Below are 26,616 nucleotides of genomic sequence, written 5' to 3'. Positions count from 1 at the left end.
GCACAGGATTTAGTATTCCACGACCTTCCTTTTAAAGTTGTTAACAATCAATTCACTTACCTTGGTATTACAGTAACAAGGAACTTTAAGAATCTTTTTCAAGAAAATTTTACCAGTCTTCTAAACTCTACAAAACAGAGTTTGACACAGTGGTCACCCTTGTCTATGTCTCTTGTAGGTCGAATTAATGTTATTAAAATGTATATCCTTCCTAATTTTTTGTATCTATTTCAGTCTTTACCAATTTTTATATCTAAAGCTTTTTTTCATGCATTAGATTCTATTATTTTGTCCTATCTATGGTAGTCTACGCTCTAGACTTAATAAAGCTCACCTTCAAAAATCTAAAAAGGAAGGTGATATGGCCTTGCCTAATTTTCGTTTATATTATTGGGCAGCCAATACTCGTTGTCTTATTTTTTGGTCTTTTTTCCATATTCAGTCTGACTGCCCAAAATGGGTGGCAATGGAGTTGAACTCTACTAAGGATCTTTCCATTTCCGCACTTCTTGGATCCGCACTTCCTTGTCATTTGCCTAGACTAATTGTTAATCCTCTTATTAGACATACTCTGAGAATATGGGCTCAGTTCAGAAAATTTAATGGCCTTCATGGTTTTTCTCTCCCTAGCCCTATTTTACACAATCACCTTTTCCTACCTTCCATGCGGGTTTCAACATTTTACGATTGGCATAGAAAGGGTATTAGGCGCTTTGAAGATCTTTTCATAGATAATCGTTTTGCAACTTTTCAACAACTGTCTGATATTAAATGGAACCATTAAACCATTGAAGTAATTGCATTTTTGCAGAACTTCATCAGTACTGATTTGAAGATACATCTGTGCTTATGTGTTCAAGCAGCAGGGAAGAGGCCATCCTCTCATTTTGCATCTTATGGATGGACCAACGTACTATCTGGCATTTCCAGACATTATCAAATTTCTTTTAAATCTACAGGAAGTCGTTTGACCAGAGAGAAGCACTGCATACCTTCATCTCAATCTTCGCACAAAATTCCACTGCACCCAGACAGCCTGCTTTAGTTATCATTCCCCTTGTAATGTGTTCTGAGAGAATGGACAGTGAGTACACATTGTGAAAATCTGTGAAGTAGCGGTAAGAATAAGTAAAGGCCCCTTTGGCAAGAGATCAAAGCCAGAGAAAGAGAAATTGCCCTATGTATCTCAATGAGAAAGAATGCATTGGGTGATCACCACTCAATAAAGGGATCCTAGAATAAACATAGCTTGTATGACAGCTGCTTAACAGGGCCAAAACCAGGATATCTGGATTATTATGATCACAGATGTTATCAGTTTTGCACTCCTGGCCCATTTTTAGGCCGGCAAAGAAGTGAAGAAAAATATTCCTGTTTCTAGTTGTAGAACAAAGAACAGGATAGCATAGTATGAGCCATTTGGCCCATGATATGCTGAACTCTACAAACCTACCCCATGATCAATCTAGTGCCTCACTCCCATACAGCCTATAAATCTCCATTCCTCTAACATCTATTTGCTTATCTAAGAGACTCTTTAACGTCCCTATTAGGTCAGCATCTACCACCACCCCTGGTAGTGCAGTCCAGATACCTATCACTCTGTGTAGAAAGAAAACTACTTCTGATATCTCCTCTAACCTTCCCTCCACTCACCTTAAAACATGTCTTCTGGTATTGGCCATTACTTCCCTGAGAAAAAGAGAGCTGGCTGCCGATTCTACCCATGATGCCTCTCATAATCTTATACATCTCTATCAAGTCTCCTCTCATCCTCCTTTGGTCCAAAGAGTAAAGTCCTGGCTCACTCAACTTCTTCTCATAAGACATTTTCTCTAATCCAAGATCAATATTAAATCCTGTTAAATCTCCTCTGCACACTCCCTAAACCTTCCACAACTTTCCTATAAAGAGGCAACCAGTTCCAATTGTGGACTAATCAGTACTTTATAGAGTTGCAATGTTACCTCATAGCTCTTGAACTCAATCTTCCAACTAATGAAGGCCAACACACCATATGCCTTCTTAACCACCCTATTAACTTGAGTGGCAACTTTGAGGGATCTATGGATTTCAAACCCCAAGATCCTTCTGTTCCTCCATGCTGCTAAGAATTCTGCCATTAGCTTTGTACTCCACCTTCAAGTTCAATCTTCCAAAGTGGATCATCTCTATCTCTCTCTCTCTCTCTCGAAAACAAAGGAACTGGTTGTGGATTACAGGAGGAATGGAGATGGGCTAACCCCTATTGACATCAATGGATCTGGGGTTGAGAGGGTAAACAGCTTCAAGTTCCTAGGCATCCACATCACCAAGGACCTCACGTGATCTGTACATACCAGCAGTGTGGTGGAAAAGGCACAATAGCACCTCTTTCACCTCGGACGGTTAAGGAAGTTTGGTATGGGGCCCCCAAATCCTAAGAACCTTCTACAGGGCCATCATTCAGAGCATCCTGACTAGCTGCATCACTGCCTAGTATGGGAATTGTATCTCCCTTAATCGCAGGACTCTGCAGAGAGTGGTGAAGGACAGGTGAGTAAAAAGGGCCCGTTGTATCATTGGCGACCCAAGCCATCCCAAATACAATCTATTCCAGCTGTTACCATCCGGGAAGCAATACCGCAGCATAAAAGCGAGGACCAACAGGCTCCGGGACATCCTCTTCCACCAGGCTATCAGGCTGATGAATTCACGCTGATTTGAGTGTACTCTATATTACATTGACTGTTCTATTTATTATAAATTACTATGATTGCACATTGCACATTTAGATGGAGATGTAACATAAAGAATTTTTCTCCTCATGTAAGTGAAGGATGTAAGAAATAAAGTCAATTCAATTCAATTCCATCTGCCATTTTTTCAAAAAGCTCTGCATCCAGTCTATATCCCTTTTTAACCTAAAACAGCTTTCAACACTATCCACAGCACCAACCATCATGTCATCTGCAAACGTAATAACCCACCCTTCCACTTCCTTATCCAAGTCATTTACAAAAAAAGTCACAAAGAGTTGAGATCTCAGAATAGATCCTTGAAATGATCCTAACACAATGAGTCACTCTCCTCCAGGCAAAACGTGCTCTATCGACTAGCACCCTCTGCTACTGTGGGCAAGCCAATTCTGAATCCACACAGCCAAGTTTTCATAGCTCCCATTCCTCATGACTTTTTGGAATGGAACCTCGGCAAATGTCTTAGTAAAGTCCATACACACCACATGTACTGCTCTACCTTCATCAATTTGTTTTGTACTATACACAAGGTCTCTTACCAGTTTCAATAAAATAGCTCCTAGTACGAAGGATTGTCCTGTGAACAGAGGTTGAATAAGAATGGCCTTCACTCATCCAATTTAGAATAAGAAAGGAGAGTTGTTGCTTTGTTGCTTCTTGTGGGGGGGGAAGGAGAGTGGGGGCCTTTGGGTTTCTAATGTTTTAACTGTCACTCATTCTTTGGGGCATTCTTCTGTTTTCATGGATCTCTGTGAAGAAAAAGAATTTCAGGATATATATTGTATACATTTCTCTGATATTAAGTGGAACGATTGAACTATTGAAATTTACAGGGTGTCTGCTACTTTTTCCTGAATGCAGAGGCTGGAACTGGATGTAATTGTCTCATGATAAGAGGGCTTTCCATTTTAAATGTAAATGAGGTGAAAAACCTTCATGCAGAAGTTTTTGGAGTTTTCCACTTCAGTGCTTTGAGTAGATTTCTGTCTGAGATGATAGGCTTTGCAAAGAATCCGAATACGAGGAAACAACAAGGGAGGAATGAGAAACAAGTTATTTTGCAGTTCAGAGCAACACACAGAAAATGTTTGCAATTTTCTACAGATGTACCATGGAAAGCATTTGGACTGGATGTATCACTGCTTGGTATGGAAGCTCCAATACAGAGGATCAAAAAAAAGCTGCAGAGAATTGTTGACTCATTCGACTCCATAAAGGGCACTAGACACCTCACCTACAAAAGGTACATCAAGAAAGTGGAATCCATCATGAAGAACTCTCACCATCCAGGATGCACCCTCTTCTTATTACTACCATCATGAAAGAGGGACAGGAGCCTGAAGATGTACACTCAACATTTTAGGAATAACTCCTTTCCCTCTGCTATCAGATTTCTGAATGGCTGATGAACACTACCTCACTAAAAGACTCATTCGTGCCAAAGTGAAAACATCTCTCTACAAAGTGATCTAAATTAATTACAAATATAAAACACAAAATAATTGATTTCGTAAGTATTCACCCCCTTTAAGTCAGTATTTAGTAGATGCACCTTTGGCAGCAATTACAGCCTTGTGTGGGTAGGTCTCTATCAGCTTTGCGCATCTGGACACTACAATTTTTCACTACTCTTCTTTACAAAACTACTCAAGCCCTGTCAGATTACATGGGGATTGTGAAAGAACAGCTATTTTCAAGTCCAGCCACAAATTCTCAATTGAATTGAGGTCTGGACTCTGACTTGGCCACTCCAGGACATTAACTTGCTGTGTAGCTTTGGCTTTATGTTTGGGGTCATTGTCTTGCTGGAAAACGAATCTCCCAAGTCGCAATTCTCTTGCAGACTATATCAGGTTTTTCCTCCAGGATTCACCTGTATTTTGCTGCACTCATTTCACCCTTCCAGGGCCTGCTGCAGTGAAGCATTCCCACAGCATAATGCAGCCACCACCATGCTTCACGGTAGGAAGGTATGGTCTTGATGATGTGCGGTGTTTGGGTTACGCCAAACAATGTTCAGTCAGATGGCCAAAACACTCAATTTTGGTTTCACCAGACCTCAGAACCTTTTTCCAGCTGACTTCAGAGTCTCCCACATGCCTTCTGACAAACTCCAGCCAAGATTTCATGTGAGTTTTTTTTCCAAACAGAGACTTTCTCTTTGCCACTCTTTCATAAAGCTGCAACTGGTGAAGCACCCAGGCAATAGTTCTCTCCCATCTCAGCCAATGAAGCTTGTAACTCCTCCAGAGTTGTCAAAGGTCTCTAGGTGGCCTTCCTCACTAGTCCCTTCCTTGCACAGTGACTCAGCTTTTGAGGGCAGTCTGCTCTCAGCAGATTTACATCTGTGCCATATTCCTTCCATTTCTTGATGATGACTTAACCGTACCCCAAGGGACATTTAGTGACTGGAAATTTTCTTGCATCTATATCCCGACTTCTGCTTTTCAATGACCCTTTTACAGAGCTGCTTGGAGAGTTCTTCTTTCTTCATGGTGTGGTATTTGCTAAGATATTAACCTACTGGTATTGGGACCATCCTGATTCAGATGTATTTTTACTACAATCAATTGAAACACCTTGACTGCACACAGGTGATCTCCATTTAACTAATTATGTGATTTCTAAAATTAATTGGCTGCACCAGTGAGATTTGGTGTTTCATATTAAAGGGACTGATTACTTATGCAATCAATTATTTTGTGTTTTAGATTTGTAATTAATTTAGATCACTTTTTAGAGATCTGTTTTCATTTAGACACAAAAGAGTCCTTTTCTGTTGATCAGTGTCAAAAAAGCCAATTAAATCCATAGTGATTCAGTGTTGTAAAACAATAAAACATGAAAACTTCCAAGGGGTGGGGGGGGGTGAATAATTTTAATAGGCACTGTACATGGATGAGAGCACCAAGATCACGATTCCTTACTGGTTGAGTTCTTCTAGACTTGAATACAGAATTAAGGCAAGCATATTACAGTAACACTACAGTAGCATTGAATCATTGTGCGTAGAGCTAAGGAATGGTAAGTGTAAAAAGACCCTGATGGGAGTTGTATCCAGACGCCTAAATAGTAGTAAGAATGTGGCCTATAAATTGCAATGGGTGATAGAAACTGCATGCCAAAAGGACAGTGTTACAATCGTCATGGGGACTTCAATATGCAAGTAGATTGGGAAATCAGATTGGTGCTGGATTCCTAGAGGGGAGTTTCTAGAGTGCCTATGAGATGGCTTTTTAGAGCAGCTCACTGGTGAGCCCACTAGGGGATCAGCTATTCTGGATTGGGTGTTCTGCAATGAACCAGAATTGATTAGAGAGCTTAAAGTAAAAGAACCCACAGGAGCAAGTGATCATATGATTGAATTCACCCTAAAATTTGAGAAGGAGAAGGTAAAGTCAGATATATCAATATTACAGTGGAATAAAGGGAATTACAGGGGCATGAGGGAGGAGTTGGCCAGAATTGATTAAAAAACAACATTGGCAGGGATGATGGCAGAGCAGCAATGGCAGGAATTTCTGGATTAGTAATGATCTTTCAAGAATCACCAGGCTCTAGAATGGTTCAGAAAGACTGGAAAATTGCAAATAGGACTCCACTCTTCAAAAAGGGAGAGAGGCAGAAGAAAGGAAACTATAGGCCAGTATAGTCTGACCTCAGTGGTTGGGAAGATGTTGGAGTCGATTATTAAGGACTGAGGTGTAATTGGAAGCACATGATTAAATAGGCCGTAGTCAGCATGGTTTCCTCAAGGGAAAATCTTGCCTGACAAATCTGTTGGAATTCTTTGAATTAATAACAAGCAGGATAGAAAAAGAAATTGGTTGATATTGTGTACTTTGATTTTCAGAAGGCTTTTGACAAGGTGCTACACATGAGTTGCTTAACAAGCTGCAAGCCCCTGGAATTACAGGAAAGATTCTAGCATGGATAAAGCAGTGGCTAATTTGCAGAAGGCAAAGAGTGGGAATAAATAGAGCCATTTCTGATTTGCTGCCAGTGACTAGTGGTGTTCCTCAGAAATCCGTGTTGGATCCGATTCATTTTACGTTATATGTCAATGATTTGGATGATGGGATTGACGGCTTTGTTGCAAAGTTTGCAGACAATATGAAGATAGGTGGAGGGGTAGGTAGTTTTGAGGAAGTATAGAGGCTACAGAAGGACTTAGACAGATTAGGAGAATGGGCAAAGAAATGGCAAATGGAATACAGTGTTGGGAAGCGTATGGTCATACACTTTGATGGAAGAAATGAAAGGGTTGACTATTTTCTAAATGGAGAGAAAATTTTAAAAAACTGAGGCGCAAAGGGACTTAGGAGATCTTGTGCAGGATTCCCTAAAGGTTATGTTGCAGGTTGAGTCTGTGGTGAGGAAGGCAAATGCAATGATAACAGTCATTTCAAGAGGACTGGAATATAAAAGCAAGGATATACTGTTGAGACTTTATAAGCACTGGTGAGGGCTCATTTGGAGTATAGTGAGAAGTTTATCTTAGAAAGGATATGCTGAAACTGGAGAGAGTTCAAAGGAGGTACATGAAAATGATTCCAGGATTGAATGGCTTGTCATATGAAGAGTGTTTGATGGTTCTGGACCTGTATTCACTAGAATTCAGAAGAATGAGGGGTAACCTCATTGAAAACTATTGAATGGTGAAAGACCTTGATAGAGTTGATGTGGAAAGGATGTTTCCTATGGTGGGAGAGTCTAAGATCAGAGGACACAGCCTCAGAATAGAGGGATGTCCTTTTAGTTGAGATGAGGAGGAATTTCTTTAGCTAGAGAGTGGTGAATCTGTGGAATTATTTTCCATAGGCAGCTGTGGAGGCCAAATCTTTTGTATATTCAAGGCAGAGGTTGATAGATTTTTGATTGATCAGGGCATGAAGGGATACAGAAAGAAGGGAGGAGACTGGGGCTGAGCAGAAATTGGATCAGCCACGATGAAATGACGGAGTAGGCTCAATGGGCCATATGGCCTAATTCTGCTCCTATATCTTATGGTCTTAATACAGGACCTTAGAGAGTTTGTATTACGTATCATTCCAAATACAACTTGTGTTCCATTTGTCATACAGAGAGTGCAGCAAACGCTCACTAGACTCATTTCCAGCATTATCAGGTTTACTTTAGGAATGAATAGGTAGGCCTGAATTCTCTAATTTAGAAGACTGAATGAGCGAAAGGTCAGATTTAAACTTCCATTTTCTGAGATAAATAAAGGGGCTACCCAGAGCAGAAAGGATGGTAACCCTGGATTAGTCTAGAAGCAAAGATAATATCTCAAAATACAAGGTAGACCATTTAGGACTGAGATGGGGAATTTTCCTTATGCAGGACCATCATATCTCAACCCTCTACAGCTATGGAAGCTTATTCATTAGCTACATTATTTCTGATAGATTTCTGGATATTAACGTATGTGAGGAAGCATGCAGGAAAGTGATGTTGAGGGAGATCATAAGTGATCTGATGAATGGCAGAGCAGGCTCCAAGGATCAAGTAGCTCACTTTTGCTCCCATTGATTATTTACAAATCTTATCATTCCTTTCCCAAAATCATTTGGGTCACAAAATAGACCCGATTTTCATACCATTTCCAGGCCATGATCCCTCTAGTGTATGCGTGTGCACACAAAAGGTCGTCACCCTTTACCTCATTAGCATGTTATGTATATTTCACAATTGTACACAATCACACTTCCTTTTCCGGTTTCTGATGCGGACAGTATTGGTAACCTAGAATTGGCGGTGATTTGTCTGCAGATTTTGTAACTGGCTTATATATTTTTATTGAAGAAATTATTGATTCACACTGTTGAATTCCAAAGAAACAAAGGGCGTGAAATGCAAAGAACTGCTAGTTAATTTAAAGTGGAATGGCTTAGTGGGCATTTCAAAGAATTTTGATAACGTGTAAAGACTGATATTATTACATACTGTTGCACAGTGTATGAGAAATAAGACTTACTGATGTCTATTATTTTAATTTTTAAACAATTAACAACAAACTGGACTTGGTGGTTTATTATCCTTAGAATAGCCTTGGATTTACTTCCACTAAAAAATTCGGTGCACACACGTTGTCACTAGGCAAAAAATTGCACAGCACAAGATTTTTGTGCACACTGATCATTACAAATTAAAGGGAATATTGTTCCCAGGTTTCTAGGAATTTTTGCGAATCAAAATTAGATTTATTATCACCAGCATAAGTCATGAAATTTGTTGTTATGCCACAGCATTACCTTGCAATACATAATAAACTCTGAATTACAGCAAGTATATCTATATTAAAAAGTTAAACAAGTAATGCAAAAAAAGTGAGATAGTGTTCATGGGTTCAATGTCCATTCAGAGATCAGATGGCAGAGGGGAAGCTGCTGTTCCTGAATCATTAAGTGTGTGCCTTCAGGCTCCTGTACCTCCTCCTTGATGGTCACAATGAGAACAAGGCACGTCCTGAGTGATGGGATGGATGAAGGATGCCACCTTTTTGGGGTTTCACTCTTTGTAGATGTCCTGCTTGCAGGGGAGGCCAGTGACCATGATGGAGCTGATTGCCTTTACAACTTTCTGCAGCTGATTTTGATCCTGTGTAGTGTCCTCCTCCATATCAGATGGCGATGCAGGCAGTTAGAATGCTCTCCACAATCATATGTAGAAATTTGCCAGTGGCTTTAGTGACAAACCAACTCTCCTCAAACTCCTAATTAAATATAGCCACCACCCTGCCTCCCTTGTAACTGCATCAATATCCTCAGATTTTAACATCCAGGAACTTAAAATTGCCCATTCTTCTCACTTCTGATCCCTCTATGTTCCCTCGTCTTACCCTTTCTGAAGTCCACAATCGATTATTTGGTCTTACTGACATTGAGTGCAAGGTTGTTGCTGTGACATCACTCAACTAATTGGTCTCACTCCTGTACACCATGTCACTACCTGAAATTTTACCAATAGTTGTGTCATCAGCAAATCTATATCTAGCATTTAAGCTGTGCCTAGCCACACAGTCATAAGTGTAGTGAGAAAGTAGAGCAGTGCACTAAAGAAACAGTGACACATCCTAGAGGTGCACCAGTGTTAATTATCAGCGAGGGTGAGATGTTATTTCCATTCAGCGGAGACTGTGGTCTTTTGGTGAGGAAGTCAACGATCTAATTGTGCTCCATTATCATTCTTGTAGACAAGAGGTGAGCTTGGCAACTGCCCAGTGTCCCACACTGCATTTCAGCTTCAGACCTTGGTTCCCCAGTTCCCTCAGCCACACTTTGCCAGACACTTGGGCTAATCAGCCCATTACACTTTGTCCACATCCAAGAGGCACAGCAAACTGAAGACAAAAAAAAATCCTCAATGCATACCAATCCTCTATAACAGAGACAAGAGACATCAAAGGTAAAAATAAAAGGGTTTGATTGCAACACACTAAGGTCAGTGAAAGCCACAGACAGAAAAGTAACATGAAACAAAGAACAAGACTTCAGAGCAGAATATTTTTTATTTTTCTTCGATAGCAGCAGGGATTGATTCATAGATGCACAAAAATATTTCCTGACAATATGCAATATGAGCAAGTCATACTAACTACCCTCTGGGAGAAAAGCAACCTTCAAAACCATCCAATTGGGACTTTTACGAAATAGTTATCACAAAATCTTTAGTATGTTACTTTTTTCTGCATTACTATCAATTAAACACACTACTCAATGTCAAATTGTTCCAGCAGGACCATGTGCATTGTAGCAGTGATTCAACTGACAATGTACACAAACCACTTCTATAATAAATACTATGTTTTAAATATCAATCTATTTTGTCCTAGAAAGCATTTAAGGAATGAGAAAAGGGAGTAAATTTAAACTCACTCAGGCAAGAAAAAGATGTTTTAAGTTAAAATCTTACCTACTACTACAGTTGAGAATTAAACCAGATGGGGATGCAAAACCAAATGGCTTCTGATGAAGTTGATTATTAGGTTCAAACTGGTTTCCAGCTACAAAAAGCTGGGGTGGGGTGGGGGAAAAACCAGTTCCACTAAATGGGACTCCTCTATACTTTTAGGATAAATGGTTGCTTCCCATGTACATTCTCCTTTGGCTGGGTATTTTGGATGTTAGAAAACTGGCAGGCTCAATTGTTGATCTATCTCCATGAGTAGCTTGAAGTTTAGCAAGGCTAGGCCCACACTGCTATAATTTCTGTACTGACCATGTCTTCTGCATTTTGCTCAACATAACATTAACACAGACGACTGAAGCCATTTAACTGTAAATGCATTGTGGTATTAATTATATTCTTAAATCAGTGATGTGGACAAGGGTGGTGCACCAGAGAATACATCAAGCCAAGGTTATCTCACAATTCATTCCACACCATTCCAGTTAATATGGGCAGTAGTATTTGTAATAAAAATCAAATTTCATTTGGAATATATCAATTCATAATTGAAAATTTGCTAATTGAAAAGCATGGTTACAAGGTATGCTCTGTAAAGTTGATGCTGGTTGTGGAAAGAACAAATTATTTAAAACAAAATTACATCAAAATAGATTAGTGGGGATAGAAACACACTACAAAACTTTGAATGATTTTTAAATATGTGCTTCAAGATTTTACAAGTACATGTAAGCCCACGTCAGTATTGTAATTGAGAGCCTGGTGTTATTTACTAGAAATATCTAATGTTAAATTTATACAAAGCATAATTATTGCTCAAGCTACAGTGAAATAAATAAGTATTCAGCCCCCACAACTATTTTCACATTTTACTGTCTCAATTTCTAACATTTGAAGTAGGTTTTTTGTGAGCCAACTCTACAAAATTTTGTGCATGTCAAAAATTCCAAAATCTGTCCACAATTTACTAATTAAAAACCAAAGTAATCATCCCATTTGTAATTATTACACTAACTTTCCTCAGGTGCAATACTGTATTTTACCTTACAACTCACCTAATTGATGTAGAAAATTGGAGGATCCCCTGAATAAATACCACCCCCCTCTGTAAGGTCCAACAGTATGGTAGATTTCAATGAAGACAAACGAGCATTCAAGTCAGGGAAATGATAATAGAAAATGACAAATTTGGGGAAAGATACAGAACCATTTCAAAGACACTGAATATACCTCAGAGTTCAGTGCAGTCTTTCGTGAAAAACTTGAAACAATATGAAACCACAGCCACACTGCCTAGGTCAGGCCTCCCCTCTAAACTTAGTCGCAGAGAAGAATAGCTCTTACAAGAGAGGCTACCGTGATGCCAGCAGCCACTCTGAGTGAGTTGCACAAGTCTGTGGCTGCAAATGGCGATGAAGTTCATGGCTCCATAATCTCTAAAGCCTTGCACAAAAAGAGTATTTATGGAAGAGTGAGAAGAAATGAGCCCTGGCTTTTAAAAAAATATATCCTTGCCCATAAAGACTGCCAAGTGTCACTCAGAAGATACTCTCAAGATGTGGAAGAAGGTCTTGTGGCCGAATGAGAGTAAGTGGAACTTTCTGGCCTCAACACTAACCGGTACATGTAGCATAAATCTAACACTGAGCATCATCCCTAGGGTAAAGTATGGTGGAGGTAGCATCAGGCCATGGGGACACTTTTCAGCAGCAGGGACTGAAAATCTGCTCAGGATTGATGGGAAAATGAATGCTGCTAAATACAAAGAGACCCTGGACAAAAACTTGCTCGCATCTTCCAGAAAGCTTAAACTGGGGAGGAAGTTCATCTTTCAGCTGGGCAATGACCCAAAGCACACAGCCAGAGGAAGAGGAACTGTGGAGTGGCTTCAAATGTAGAAAATATGTCCTTGCGTGGTCTAGTAAGAGTCCCAATCTTAACTTGATCAAACATCTCTGGCAAGATCTCAAGATAGCCGTCCACCACCACCCCCAAATGAACCTGGCACAACTCGAGCTATTTTTCCAAGGAAGTACGGGCAAATCATGCTCCATTATGTAGTGCAAAGCTCGTAGAGGTTTTGTAGTCGGTCGTAGCTATGAGAGATGATTCAACTAAGTACTGAGCAAAGGGGATAAATATTTTGGGACTGCAGGCATTTCAGTTTTTGAAATTTTTAAGTTTTTCAAGCTTTTCAATTTTACTGTTTTTTGGGCTCTACTTTGTACAAAAAAAAAGCAAAATGCAATTCATGAATAAAAATTCTCAGTTAAATTGATCAAAATCCCTGGTTGTAATATTCCATTTATGTGAATGAAGAGTTGGGGGCTGAATGCCTTTAGAAAACACTGTATATAGAAAGCATGACAACTACAACACGTGATAGTCAAAACATTTGTGGTCCATTCTCTGAGAACAAGGAAGCTTCAGTCATCTCCACCACAGATCTTCACTAGAGTATCTTTATAATCTCCACTTGTATCTCCCTGTGGAAGCAATAATAACCGATTTTAGCAATTTCACTTTGCTTTTCTCCTCCATATACTTTACTTCTTCATCTAAATGTGGTGCACACAATGGATGACTTCATATCTGTGCTTTTGTTCGTCTTCACATTCACTAGTGACACTGAAATTCAATACCGCATTTTCTATCTGCACATTTCCAGCAGTCAGCTCTTTAACGTGTGCACAAATGTACTGTTAAATAAGTTCTGAACAGAAGCTGGTAGTCATGCACAAATATGAAATATGAAAGATTTTAAACTTTTGCTGGTACTAATGACAGAGTACAGGCAGATATCAAGATACCTTAGAAAAATCAATTAATGAAGCCAACCTTAAAATCCCAGGCCAAAGTTGGAATACAAAATAAAAAATGCCCAAAATTTTCTTCTACCATCAGGACTTGCCCTTTGTGTAAAAAAACCATACTGAAATCTGTATCTTTGCACATGCCCTCTCTCCTGCCAATATGAATAGCTGCACATATCCATGAAATTGTCTAACGAATCTTAACACCTAATAATGACATTGGACTATCAACTTAGTTAAACACATTCATCTAATTGTACTCTCTTTAGGATTTAAGGAGGTTCAAGGTAAATTATCAAAGTACATATGTCCCTATATACTTTCACTACCTTGAGAGTAACTTTCTTACAGGCATTCACAGTAGAACAAAAATCCAATAGATCAATGAAAAACTACTCAAAAAGATAGAAGTTGTTTAAAAATGAGCTATCCAGAGGTTTTAAGTCTGAACAGGTTATACTAAATCAATGCATCTATTCAAGAAGAATATTTGATTTCAAATACAAGACCACCAAAGGGCAGACCAATCCAAAATTGATCAGAAAGTAAACATTTCATTAAATAAATTCTCAGTCTGCCCTCAAAAAGAAAGTATCAACATACCACAATTGTAGAGTGGAGAGTCTCCTCATACTTGGCTTTGTAAGCAGCCTTGATATCCGCAAGATCAATTTCAGAGCGAGACACCATAATTCTCATCAAAGTACTGTCATCTGTGCCAGCACCCTAATAAGAAATAAAGAAAGCACATCCTTCAAAGTTAATATTCTGAATTATTCGCTTAATCCAATCATTAGTCTTCATTCAGCAAGAATGAAGTAGAGAGCAAATGAGACTAGGACACATCACCCAAATCCCTCCAAAGTAGCACCTTGAGTAAGTTTTTTTTAAAAAAAGGCAAAGGCAGTGAAGGCAGTGCCAATTCTGTGCACGAGAGCAGAAAGGGTGTCATCACAGTAGGATCAACAACTTAAGGAACAGTGGCTACTTTAGTCAGAACTCCTTGTAGGTTCAAGGAATCTGGTCAAAGCCCCCTTTAAGCAGAATGGGTATATATCTGCTCCCAACCTATACCAGGGACCTTTTCCAGTCAGAAAAACTATCTACCAAATGCTCTCCCATCTATATAGTATCTGACCAGTACAAGCTCAACGAGGACTGCCTGTATTGTTGACAACTGGTAATTAAGATCCAAGCTTCCACATCTTTGCACTGCTGTCAAATGATTGGGATTTCTGGCTCTGTTCTGACCATAACCTTAAAACTAATACCAAAGATGACTTCAGTTAATTTTTCTGAAGACTGCTCAAATTATAAAGCACAATAAGGAAATCAGAGGAAGGAAACTGCACATGGAGCTTAGTAAAATAGAGGGCAAGAGGTAAGCCTAGTAATTTCTAAGGTAGGGACATGTTCGGCACAATTCTGTGGGCCGAAGAGCCTGTATTGTGCTGTAGGTTTTCTATGTTTCTATGCAAGCAGAAGTACATTGTATATTGTACATTTGGAACTGTAATTTATCAGCTTTTGAGTTTAAGCAGAAGGGAAATTGGAGTATTAGAATTGAGAGTCATGAGTGCTGAAGGCTGGCAAGGAACAAATATTAAACCAACAGCCAATATAGTTCAAGAGCTGGTGAAAGATGAAAGCTGGGATATTTTACACAGTGGGACTTCAGCGACCAAGTGTGCTGAAATTTGGTGATGTTGCACCAATTGATCAGACACGGACCCAAATTTCTAGAATGCGTTTAATTTCCTTAAGCAGCTAGGGTGAGCATGTGAGAAAGCCAAGAGTGAAAGTTGCAACGCGAAAGAGAGTTAAGAGGATCTGCAAACAGGAAGGCAAGCTCTAGAGCAGGCTGCAACTCAGCAAAGGGATGGATAGACCAAATAAACCATACCTTCATAGCATTGTAAAGTTTCTCTGCAAAATAGGCTGGTGTGTTCTTCACGCATTTGACTGAGGAAAAAGTCATTTATGAAATAAAACCTCTTTTGGAAAGTGACAGTAATACAAAATAATTTAAGTATCAAAACATCGGTATTATTGCAGAATCTGTGGAATAGAAGTAGAAAACACTACAAAAGTAATGAAATTACACCCATGCATTCCCAACCTCGGCCAGGGTATCATGCAATCAATTTGTTAGCCTCTGCTGTGGGAATTGGGTGCAGTGGAGAAACCGCTTTCAATTGGTGGACAAGGGTTTGCAAATAGCAATGAAGTATCAAGCCTAGTCAAACTCCAATGTAGCAATGGTTCTATGAAACTAGTTCCCAATGTTCAGCGAACTCTTGACCCATACTTATACATGATAGTGGAAGCAATCATGTGCTCTGGACAAATGCCATCATGTTTAACCTCACTGGACTGCCATTCTAGAATGTACTGAGCAATGCCAGTTGTCCTAGCTTCTCAGAAGCCATGGACTTGCCAACCTTCATTTAAGTTCAGGTCAATTTATACATTTTGTCTTAAAAATGTATTAAACAGATATCACTCTAAGATACTGTATAGCATATCCTGCAGTTTCCACAAACAGAGCTGGTGCGGTTTAAGCATTAACTGGCATAATGATCAGGAGTTACAAAATCCTCTAAAATGACAAGCACTGGGGTTTTGGAAGGTGGAGAAGGGAATTCCCTGGTCAGAATAATGTCACATGAAATCATAAATTCTAACAGTGTGCCTTTCCAAATCAGTAATGCCATCAATCTATTCGTGAAAAGCCCACATTGCAAAAAGCATAATGACTTGGCATTTGTATAATTGCTTACTAATTTTAGATTTTAGAATACCTTTAACCAAGTACTTCCTGAGCAGGCATGTCTAACTTTTGCCAAGATATTCCTCAACGTGCTTGCAATAAGGAAAATCACTGGCTGTTGTAGTTGCTTGGGGGGTGGTGGTGGAGGAGGGATTGAAACAGGTAGAATTAAGCTCTTTAAATGGGAGTGCTTCAGTAGTCGAAGAGCAATGATGAATACCTTGCTTAAGTCAGGTCAGGAACCCAGTGCCTGGCCTGTGATCTACTCAGGAAGCTTCTTCCAAGTCTCAGAGGCAGACATTACAAGTGCAGCAGAAGCACACTTGCAGCAATATTATGAAAAATACAGACAGCACAGCACGATTTGAGATTTTATTCTTCTCCGCAACCGTGTAGTTCACAACTGCCTTGAGCCTGATGTCCAGGAAAATAGAAATAATAAGCTATTTTTAAAAACTAATTACCTTCACCAAGATCTTAATCATGAGCATGTCACCAGTAATTATCAATTGCACTTTCCTCAACAAATACTACTCAATCGCCTTAATGACAATGAGACGATTCCATGGATTCCTAGAACTAACTGCTGATGAAAAGACACTGGTAAAATGACAGCCCTGTTGCAGATCATTAGATTCTCATTTGAGCTCTCTTGACCAGTTGTAGAAAACTACTGTGCTAAAGTCTTAGCTAGGGTGCCTCAGACTTTTCCACAGTACTGTCGTAATTTTATGTATTGCATTGTACTGCCATCCCTGCAAAATATAAAATTCATGACATGAGTGATTCTAATAAGAGCCTCTAGTGTAGACAGAGTGGGAAAGGGGTAGGGAGAGGGGAAATCATGGTTGGAAAAGGGGGAGAGAGGAGGGAGCGGGAAGCACTAGAGGGACATTCTGTAATGATTAATAAACCAGTTGTCTGGAATCAAATGACCTTGCCTGGTGTCTCAGGGCTGGGTGTGACTGCACTCACATACCTGGCACTACTTCTGACACCTGTCCCACACCCCTCCTGTAGTGGTCCACCCTTGCCCTTCCCAACATCCTTTGCTTTCGCCGGATTTACAAACTTGCTCTTCACTCCACGTTGACAAATACTAATGTCTTATGCACCCTAGCTATATATGTGCCCAAGCCTTTTGCACAGCACTGTAGGTTAGCACAAGAACAATTGCTTCATTGCTAATGGCAGTTCTTAGACCAAAACTAAACCGGTAGACTGTTCCCCTTCCTTTTCTCCCTCACTACACCCTTCAAAAAGAAACATCAGGAGCCTTACCAATGGCCAACATAACACGCTGCAGATTTCCCGAACATTCGCTTGCAATGCTGTCCTCGAGATCAATGTCATTTATCTTCTGGTACTCTTTGAACACTGTATGGAAGGAATGATATTAAAAGGACAGAGTGTTTGAGTGTTTCACCACACTGGAGAAGATTGTGCAACATTTGAAGAATGCTGATCATTTTAACTGTCAGTTGTAAATTTCATCGAAATCAATGAAAAGGTATTTTGTGATGTGTTACTCAAGTTGCAACTGCATTTGCTAATAGTGGGTCAAGTGACAGGATGACAACCAGCTGTCCTGCACTCTGAGATACCAAATTTGCAAGAGGGAACTAACTCAATTTTTGCAAGAAACACTGGTTACTGTTACCTGCCAACAAATGAGGGATGCTCCTGGAGCAGAGAATGGCAATGAATCGTTCTTCATCTGTACCCCAGGCATTTTCACCAGCTTCATAAAGAGCCTTAAAAAGAACAGTTTCATTTCAAGTAACAAATCACTCAGTAAGTTCATTAATGCTTTTACATGAGTGAGAAGCTGTGCAAAACACTTGTATTTTAGTGACTTCAACAATTTTACTACTGACATGTTCCAGAGCATTCCTCTCATTTACTGGTCAATTCAATTGAAAGGATTAGAATGACACCAGTGTGACTGAGTTAACCATTTCAAAATTTATGAAATATACATGAAAAATATTAGGGTAGGTAAATATACAGATATTATACTTTAAAAATCTGTGCCAGGTTCTCTCAACATTTGAGAAAAAATGTTAAAGAAATGTTCTGCTCTCAGTAGCTACAAAGATCAAAGTAAACTTATCAAAGCACGTGTCACTCTGAGATTCATTTTCTGGAAGGCATTCACAGTAAATACAAAGAAACATAGCAGAATCAAAGAAAAACTGCTCATAATAAAGATTGACAAATGTACAGAAGTCCAAACTATGCAAATACAAAAACAAAAAAAAAGCAATAATAAATATCGAGAAGATGAGTTACAGAGTCTTTGAAAGTGAGTCCATAGGTTGTGGAATCAGTTCCATGATTGAGTGACTGAAGCCGAGAGGTTATCCCCCAGTTCAAGAGCCTGATGGTTGAAGGGTAATAACTGTTCCTGCACCTGGCAGTCGGACCTGAGGCTCTTGTACCTCCTTCCTGATGGCAGCAGCAAGAAGAGAGCATGGCCTGGATGGTGAAGGTGCCTGATTATGGATGCTGTTTTCCTGCAACAGCACTCCTTGAAGGTGTGCTCAATGGTGGGAAGAGTTTTATCTGTGATGGCCTGGGCCATATCCACTACGTTTTGTAAGATTTTCCATTCAAGGGTATTTGTGTTTCCACATCAGGCAGTGATGTAACCAATCAATATACTCTCCACGCATCTATTCAAATCTGTCACAGTTTTAGATGTCATGTTGAACCTTTGCAAGCTTTTAAGAAAATAGAGGCACTGGTAATGGCACTGGTTCCTTGTAATGGCATTTACGTGCTGGACCCAGGACAGACCCTCTGAATAACACCAGTTGCTGAACCTCTCCATCTCTGACCTCCAATCTCATAATGAGGACTGGTTCATGGACCTCTAGTTCTTTCCTCTTGTCATCAATCAGCTTTCGTTTTAGCTGGCATTGAGTGAAAGTTTGATGCTGTGGGACCACTGAACCAGATTTTCAGTCTCCCTCCTGTATACTGATTTGTCACCACCTTTGATTTGGGCAACAACAGTGGTGTCGCCAGCCATCTTAAATATGGCACTGGAGTTGTACTTAGCCTCACAGTCATAAATGTAAAGTAGGCCGAGCAGGGGGCTAAGCACACAGCCTTGTGAAGCACTTGCACTGGTGATGATTGTGGAGCAGATGTTGTCGACCTGAACTGACTGGGGTCTGCAAGGAAAGAACTAGATGATCCAGTTCCACAGGATCTGAGGGATGAAAGTGTTGAAAGCAGAGCTGTAGTCAATGAAGAGCATCTTGATGTATGCATCATCACCATTCAGTGGTTCCACGGTCAAGTGAAGAGCCAATGAAATGGCACCTGCTTGACCTGTTGTGACAGTCGGCATATTGGAGCAGATCCAAGTCACTCCTCAGATAGGAGTTGATGTTTTATTAGCAACCTCTCAAAAACACTTCACAGTGGACTTAAGGGATACTAGATGATAGCGTAGTTTGAAAGTGACTTGTTGTCCTGTATGAAAGCAAGAACTTGTCCCAAGTCGGGGTCAGCGTCGGGCGGACACAGACATACAGCCAACCAACAGCATGTGCAGCTCGAAACCATCTAGGACAAGGCAGCCCATTTAGCCGGCACTCCATCAACCACCTTACACATTTATTATCCACACCACTGCTACACAATGAATAGAGTACATGCATCTACAAAACGTGTTGCAGTTACTCAACTGAGTGAGTCTGATAGTACCTCCCAAACAAACGACTTCTTCAACCAAACAGAGCGAGACGAATGGGGATGACACCACCTGCAAGTTTTTCCCCCAAGTCATGCAGTTTGGGATTAACAAATCTTCACATCTCGTGAGAACTGCCCTTTTCAATACACCACACAAGTGCTGGCATTGTCAGCAATGCCCAGAACTCAAAATAATTAAACATAAATCTAGCAGATTTCAGCAGGTAGAAAGAATTCAATTTTAATGAAGATTATTTCCTCAACTCCACAAAATCATTAAGTTGCTTGGAGCATCACCAAGAAATCCTGTCAAACAAAAAAAAATACAGACTAACTGACATCTTGAAGCAATGTTCCTTTTGAGGTGTTTGCCGCGCACACATCTTTTGCTATTAGCGCATGAAGGACTACACAAAGAACTTGCGTCATGAGGATGGACTTTAGGACCCGAGGAGCTCAGGAACTGCCGCACATGGCTGCTACTGAATCCACAGTATTTTTGTTCCATTGACAGATGCCGTTAACGCATTAAAATTAATAATCGACCATTCTTAAATCGTGTTTGTTTTACTCTCCGCAAATTTATATTTACACCGACTTACTCACGACTTAGCACTCAGCAGCCGCCATAGGCTGAGTTTCCTGGCTCCTAAAGTCCATCACAACACAGATTCTTTGTGCAATTCCTTTGTGCACTAGCAGCAAAGGTCGTGTGTGTGCACACACTTAGAACTTAGCGGGAACATTGTTTTGAAGTATCATTGTCTAACTGATCACAATTTAACAAATACTCATGCCTGATGCGTACTGCCCACATTAAAAAATAGTTACTGCTGTGTCTCTTCAAGGACCATAACTTCTCTATGTTCCTGCCCAGACCTACTGGGATTAAGCAAGAGATCTTGTGCTATATTGTTAAGGACAGGTGATAGGAGGCAAGTTGGATTGCATTAATCGTCACTCCTCACCTTTGCATCCTCTTCTGCTTGAGAAAGATCGGCTCCAGCAACATCTCTGTTACCCTGAATTAAAAACAAGCATACATTTAACCCTCTTGCTTTGCTTAGCTAAAATAGCTGCAACATTAATGACAACTAGAAACTAAAGGGCAGAAAATCAATTTAGTCCATGACCCATTGATTATAGGATTTCTGGCCAAACAGACCAAGATACAAAAGCAAGTAACTTTTTCTTGGAGTCCAGTGTAACACTTGTAAAAGCTGCCATTCCAAAGGCAAGATTGACGCTTCATGGTAAAGATCTCTGTAAATTGTATGTGATCTTTAGTGATTAAAGACTTGCATATCTTCATGATGCAAAAATAAAAAAGCTGTTTGATAGCTTTCCACGCTTGCTGACTAAAAGGATATGATTATTGCAGTGGAAGGGAAAACCAGGATGCAGGTCATGCCAACTCTTAGGCTGTTTCTTCTCCACCTGAACGAACGACTCATATGATACCAAATATTCCAAACTCCACCTCAAAACCACCAACAAGTGTTCGGGGGGCGGGGTGCAGGGGTTCGTAGGAGAGAAGGACAATATAGCTCAAACAGATATCACCAAGCAACGCACACAAAATGCTAGTGGAACTCGGCAGGCCAGGCAGCATCTATGGAAACGAGTAAACAGTTGATGTTTCAAGCCGAGACCTTTCATCAGGTCAACTGCTTACTCTTTCCCATTGATGCTGTCTGAACTGCCGAGTTCCTCCAGTATCTTCTGTACACTACTTTGGATTTACAGCATCTGCAGATTTTCTTCTGTTTGAGATATTACCAGACACCTACTTTTGCAAATAAAAATACTAACTCTACACAGATAATTCTAAAGGGAAATAACCCAATGAGCATTTACAATTATTATTATTATTTTTTTTTTTTTTTTTTTAAAAACTAACCCAAACTGATTAAACTGATTTTTTTTTTTGCAGCAAGGGCCAGACTTTCAACCCAAATCAATCCTGCAGCATCATGAGCAATGTTTAGTTTAGGTGGTAGATCCATGTAGTTGGACTCAAATGTTCTTCACTGAGCCCTACTCCAGCCCACTTCATCAGATCCATGCTCTGTTAGTACAGCTGGGATATGAACCTGCATTTGTACTTAGGCTTAGAGGAAAAAAACACACAAACAGATAGGCTTACAGGTCCAGGGAATGATGAATACAAATCCGACCAAACTATGACCCTCAGGAATGGTTATGCACCACAATGGTAGTTCACCACACCAGCACAAATATAGAGCCCCTGACTTAGACTGAATAGGATCCGCACGAACAGGAGAATACCGATGCTGAGATCTCAGCATAAACTGGCTTTCTGTAGAAGGAAAGCAGAGGACTTAAAGCATCTTTCAACCATCACAAACAATATGGAAAAAAAAATTGAAGTTTTACTCACTTCAAAAAAAAATTCCAACTTAAGAATATACATCTCAACTGAAGTTATACTTTATAAATACTCGGAGGGTTTAAAGTTCAAGATGCTCAAAAGGCAACTCCTAAAAAAAATTCATTGAATGCTAAGTAAATATTCTGATGATGCTCTATATACTCAGGTCAATAACTCCTCCACAGATGTTTATATTTCACATCAAAGTTCCTTTGTTGGGAACCTTTATCATGGACCTGAACAAGTTAATCGTTTCTTTACAGATGCTGCCTGACCTGATGAACATTTACAACTCTTAAGAAAAAGAATGGATATTTGAGATGAAGATTGAATTAGATACATTTTCTTAAAATATTTAAATTTATGCTGCTAACTGCAGTAAATACAGCAACTTCAAAAACAGTGGAAATATCATTCAGAGATTCAACCCAAATTAAAAATAAAAATTTATACCTGAACCAGGGAAACCAGAACTCGTTGAAAGTAGTTTGATGTGTCTGAGGCGAGATCCTCCTCCAAATCAGATTCAAAGTCTAGAAAGAAACATTTATTTATATTCTCAAAAGTTACTGGACTGACAAGTAGCATCTCAAATGTGAATTTTTATGTCTGTTAATTAATCTCAGTGCCCCGTTTTTTTCCCCGTGTAAAGGATTTGCTGACATGGATTCTCAGCAGGTAGTTGGCTTAAATAGAAGAAATTGGATTTTCCTCCAGAAAATGACTGAAATTGCAACTTACTACAAGCAGATTCAGACTGTTAAAAAGTTAGTTGAAGTTGTCAGTGGATAGAAATTCACAAGTCGGGGGAGCAGGGGGGAGAGTGGGGAAATGCAGTCAAATCAAAATCTGGTGAAAGGCAGCTTGAACAATAAACAGTGGCATAGGTCAAGAAAAACTGGCCTCTTTTGCACCAAGGCACTCTGATGGGACAATAGGACCCTGAAAGTTGTAGAATAAATATTTAAATGACTCAAATAGAAAGAGGGAAATGAATAACAGTTAAATGGACAAGTTTTGCATTAACCAGGAAGCATTGCTACTTCAAATGGGCAAGGGTAAGGTGGAGTCAGAAAGCTATAAAGAGACAGCTTGAATCTGATAACCACTTTTTTGGGAAACTTGCAACCTTTATTCCAATACAACTTCACGTTACAAAGCTTCCACAACACAATCAGCTCAAATATTCAAGAACATGTTACTCAGTCACCTCCAGGGCAACAAAAACAAGGTAATTATTCTTTAGAACCTAGAATAGTTATTCTTGTGTCTAATAAAGACTTCTGTACCTTGTCATTTTACATTATGGTTTATGACACTGCTAATACAGTACTGTGCAAATGTCTTAGGCAACCTAGATCTTTTATATCAGTTTTGTTTTAGGAGCTTAGATGTCAGTAGATTTACAAACATTTTCCAAAAAATTAGCTGTTAAGAGAATTTTTTTTTTTTTAAAAATCACTAAAGAAACTAGCATTAAGTAATAGACCACATTCCAAATAAAAATTTGATGACTTTCTTAGTGTATAGCTCAGTGCACGATTAAAAAAAAATAACAGGATGCTAATGATCTATGACATAATGAGTTGAATAAACTAAACTAATTAACTGAAACAAATGGGTGTAGAAGGAATCAGACTGGGCAAAGAACAACCAAACTAAAAGGTGAGTGTGTGGCAAATGTGACAATTTAACCTTCAAATCATTAATTCTTACACCATAGGAAGAGTGAGAGTAGCAACAAGACACAAGGTGGTTATCCTGCATCAGCAAGGTCTCTCCCAAGCAGACAAGAGTTTCACGATGTGTTGTCCAAGCTCTTCTGAAGAAGCACAAAGACAGAGGCAAGGTTGAGGATCAGAAATGCAGTGGTTAGCCACGGAAATGAGAAGTGATATCCCTCCTAAATCGGAAGTCGTCCAGCACTACTGTCTGCTCTGAACTCACAAAAACCACTGCAACCCAAATACACCCCTCTAAAATGTGAGGAAGTCCTGTCAAAGGTGGCTGTCATGGAAACGTTGCTGTCAAAAAGCTGTTCCTCCAAAGCCAAGAATCACCTGTGCAGAAAAAAAGAACTGGGGCACGGAACCAATGGCAACAAGTGCTCTGGACTGACTAAATTTTAAACTTTTGGCTCAAACAGGAGGCAGATTTTCTGTAGAAGAGCTGGACAGCGCCACATGGATGAGTGTGTGCAGCCAACATTGAAGCATGATGGAAGTTCTCTGCAGGTTTGGGATTGCTTTTTGGCAAATGGAGTTGGTGATGTGGTCAGAATTAATGGATTCCTCAATGCTGAGAAGCAGCAGCAGATTTTCATTCATCATGCAATTCCATCTGGGAGGCATCTGATTGGTTCCAACTTCATTCTGCAACAGGATAATGATCCCAAACATACGGCTCAGGTCAGAAAGAACTATCTTGTGCAAAAAGATCAAAGAGTTCTGCAACAGATAGTATGGCCTCCTCAGAGCCCTGATCTCTAAGTCATTGAGGCTGTCTCGGATTACCTGGAGAGACAGAAGCAAGCGAGGCAGATAAATTCTACAGAAGAATGTGCCAAGTTCTCCAAGATGTTTGGAACAACCTACCAGCTGTTTCTTATAAAAGTGCATAACAGTGTACCCACGAGAAATGATGCAGTTTTAAAGGTAAGGGTGATCACACCAAATATTGATTTTAGTTTTTTTCCAATAACCATTATGTTTTGTTATTAAATATTAGCATACCTTCTTTATAAGCTGCCACAATCTGGTGGATTTGTTCATCACTGCGCGATGCTAAGATTTCAATCAAAACGTCCTCAGATGTCCCAACACCCTGTTGAGGAAAGCAAAAAAAAAGTCAAATAAGAAATTATACCCTCATCTCAAGCCAAAGTATAGCAATCATGTACTCACCCAACATAAAAGTGCATACTTTACACTGGAAAGACAAATAGAAACAGTGCTCCCAAATAACCATTTTCCTAATTCTAAGCATTAATACACAACTGAGAATGGATTTCAGACCAAGGTTAAAGGCATAAACCTCATTGTGATGCTGCCTGGTATCAGTTACCTGTAGTCGCTATCTGCCTTAACAGAGAAGGCCTCAAACCTCAACTCTTGATTTACCTGATTTTTAAAAATCCATTTATTGCCAATAATCTGCTCTCTTACATTGTTGGGGTGGAAAATGGGTTAACCTTTTGACAAGAGGTCCTTGATTAATCCCAATCTGGAAGGGGTACAAAGAATGCTGACCAGGACTTTGCCTGGCAAGAGACTATCCAAAACTAAGGGGACTAGGTAGGCTGGATTGTGAAAAAATTCCCCCCCACCAACAACACGTAAAGGTTGTGACAGAAGTAAGGACTTTCACCCCAGTCTTAAACACAATAAATTTGCGATCTGGAACACACTGCCTGAGGCAGTCAAGAGACGTACCATCACATTTTTAGCATCTAGACAAGCACTTGGATCACCAAGGTCTGGAAGATTACAAGGGCTGGTAAATGGGATTAGTGCAAATGGTACAGTGGGTTAATAGGCATGCTTCTGTTCTGTGTGACATACCATAACCATTAACACTTCATATTTCCTCACCCAGCTTTCAAAACAGTAATGATGTTAAAGCAGAAACCTCTCTTCAGTGACTCATCCTTTGCTTCAAAACTGTGCCTCACAGTCCGAGACTGAACCTAAAGAAAACATACTCCCTGTATCTAGTCCATCAAGTCCTTCACCTATATTGTATCCATAAAACATTCTCTTCCGACCTAGAGGTTGAAGAAAGGCCACTGAAGCAGATGAAAGTTAAAGTTCAAAGTAAATTTTATTATCAAAGTGTATATATCTCACCACAAACAATCCCGAGATTCATTTTCTTGTGGGCATACTCAATAAATCTATAGAATAATAACCATAATAGAATCAATGAAAGACCGTCCAACTAGGGTGTTCGACCAGAGTGCACAAGACAACAAACTGTGCAAATACAAAAAGAAATAGTAATAAACAAATAATAATTAGCAAGGACACGAGATGAAGAATCTTTGAAAATGAGTCCATTGGTTGTGGGAACATTTCATTGATGGAGCAAGTGAAATTGAATGAAGTTATCCTCTTTGGTTCAAGAGCCTGATGCAATGCTCGAAGGGGTAGTAACTGTTCCTGAACATGGTGGCAAGTCCCAAGGCTCCTGTACCTTCTTTCTGATGGCAGCAGTGAGAAGACGACATGACCTGGGTGGTGGGGGTTCCTAATGATGGATGCTATTTTCCTGTGACAGTATTTCATGTTGATG

At 39.7% G+C, this 26,616-nt stretch overlaps 1 protein-coding gene across 1 annotated transcript in view; it reads right to left on the bottom strand.

Moving 5' to 3' along the window:
• Nucleotides 1-10,235: 10,235 nt before the first annotated feature.
• Nucleotides 10,236-26,616, bottom strand: part of LOC134358450 (annexin A5-like) — a 29,802-nt gene continuing 13,421 nt past the window's right edge. The window contains exons 6-13 of the mRNA XM_063070688.1: nt 25,059-25,149; nt 22,780-22,859; nt 20,903-20,956; nt 17,890-17,983; nt 17,511-17,606; nt 15,363-15,421; nt 14,063-14,185; nt 10,236-13,132 (exon numbers count right to left, since the gene is read on the bottom strand). Of these exons, the coding sequence (XP_062926758.1) occupies nt 13,073-13,132; nt 14,063-14,185; nt 15,363-15,421; nt 17,511-17,606; nt 17,890-17,983; nt 20,903-20,956; nt 22,780-22,859; nt 25,059-25,149 (657 nt within the window). The 3' untranslated portion in view covers nt 10,236-13,072. The remainder of the gene's footprint in view (nt 13,133-14,062; nt 14,186-15,362; nt 15,422-17,510; nt 17,607-17,889; nt 17,984-20,902; nt 20,957-22,779; nt 22,860-25,058; nt 25,150-26,616) is intronic.

Source organism: Mobula hypostoma, chromosome 18, assembly GCF_963921235.1.
Source record: "Mobula hypostoma chromosome 18, sMobHyp1.1, whole genome shotgun sequence".
NCBI lineage: Eukaryota > Metazoa > Chordata > Chondrichthyes > Myliobatiformes > Myliobatidae > Mobula > Mobula hypostoma.
The sequence above is the reverse complement of the archived record's forward strand: the minus strand, read 5'-3'. Positions and strand labels throughout refer to the sequence as shown.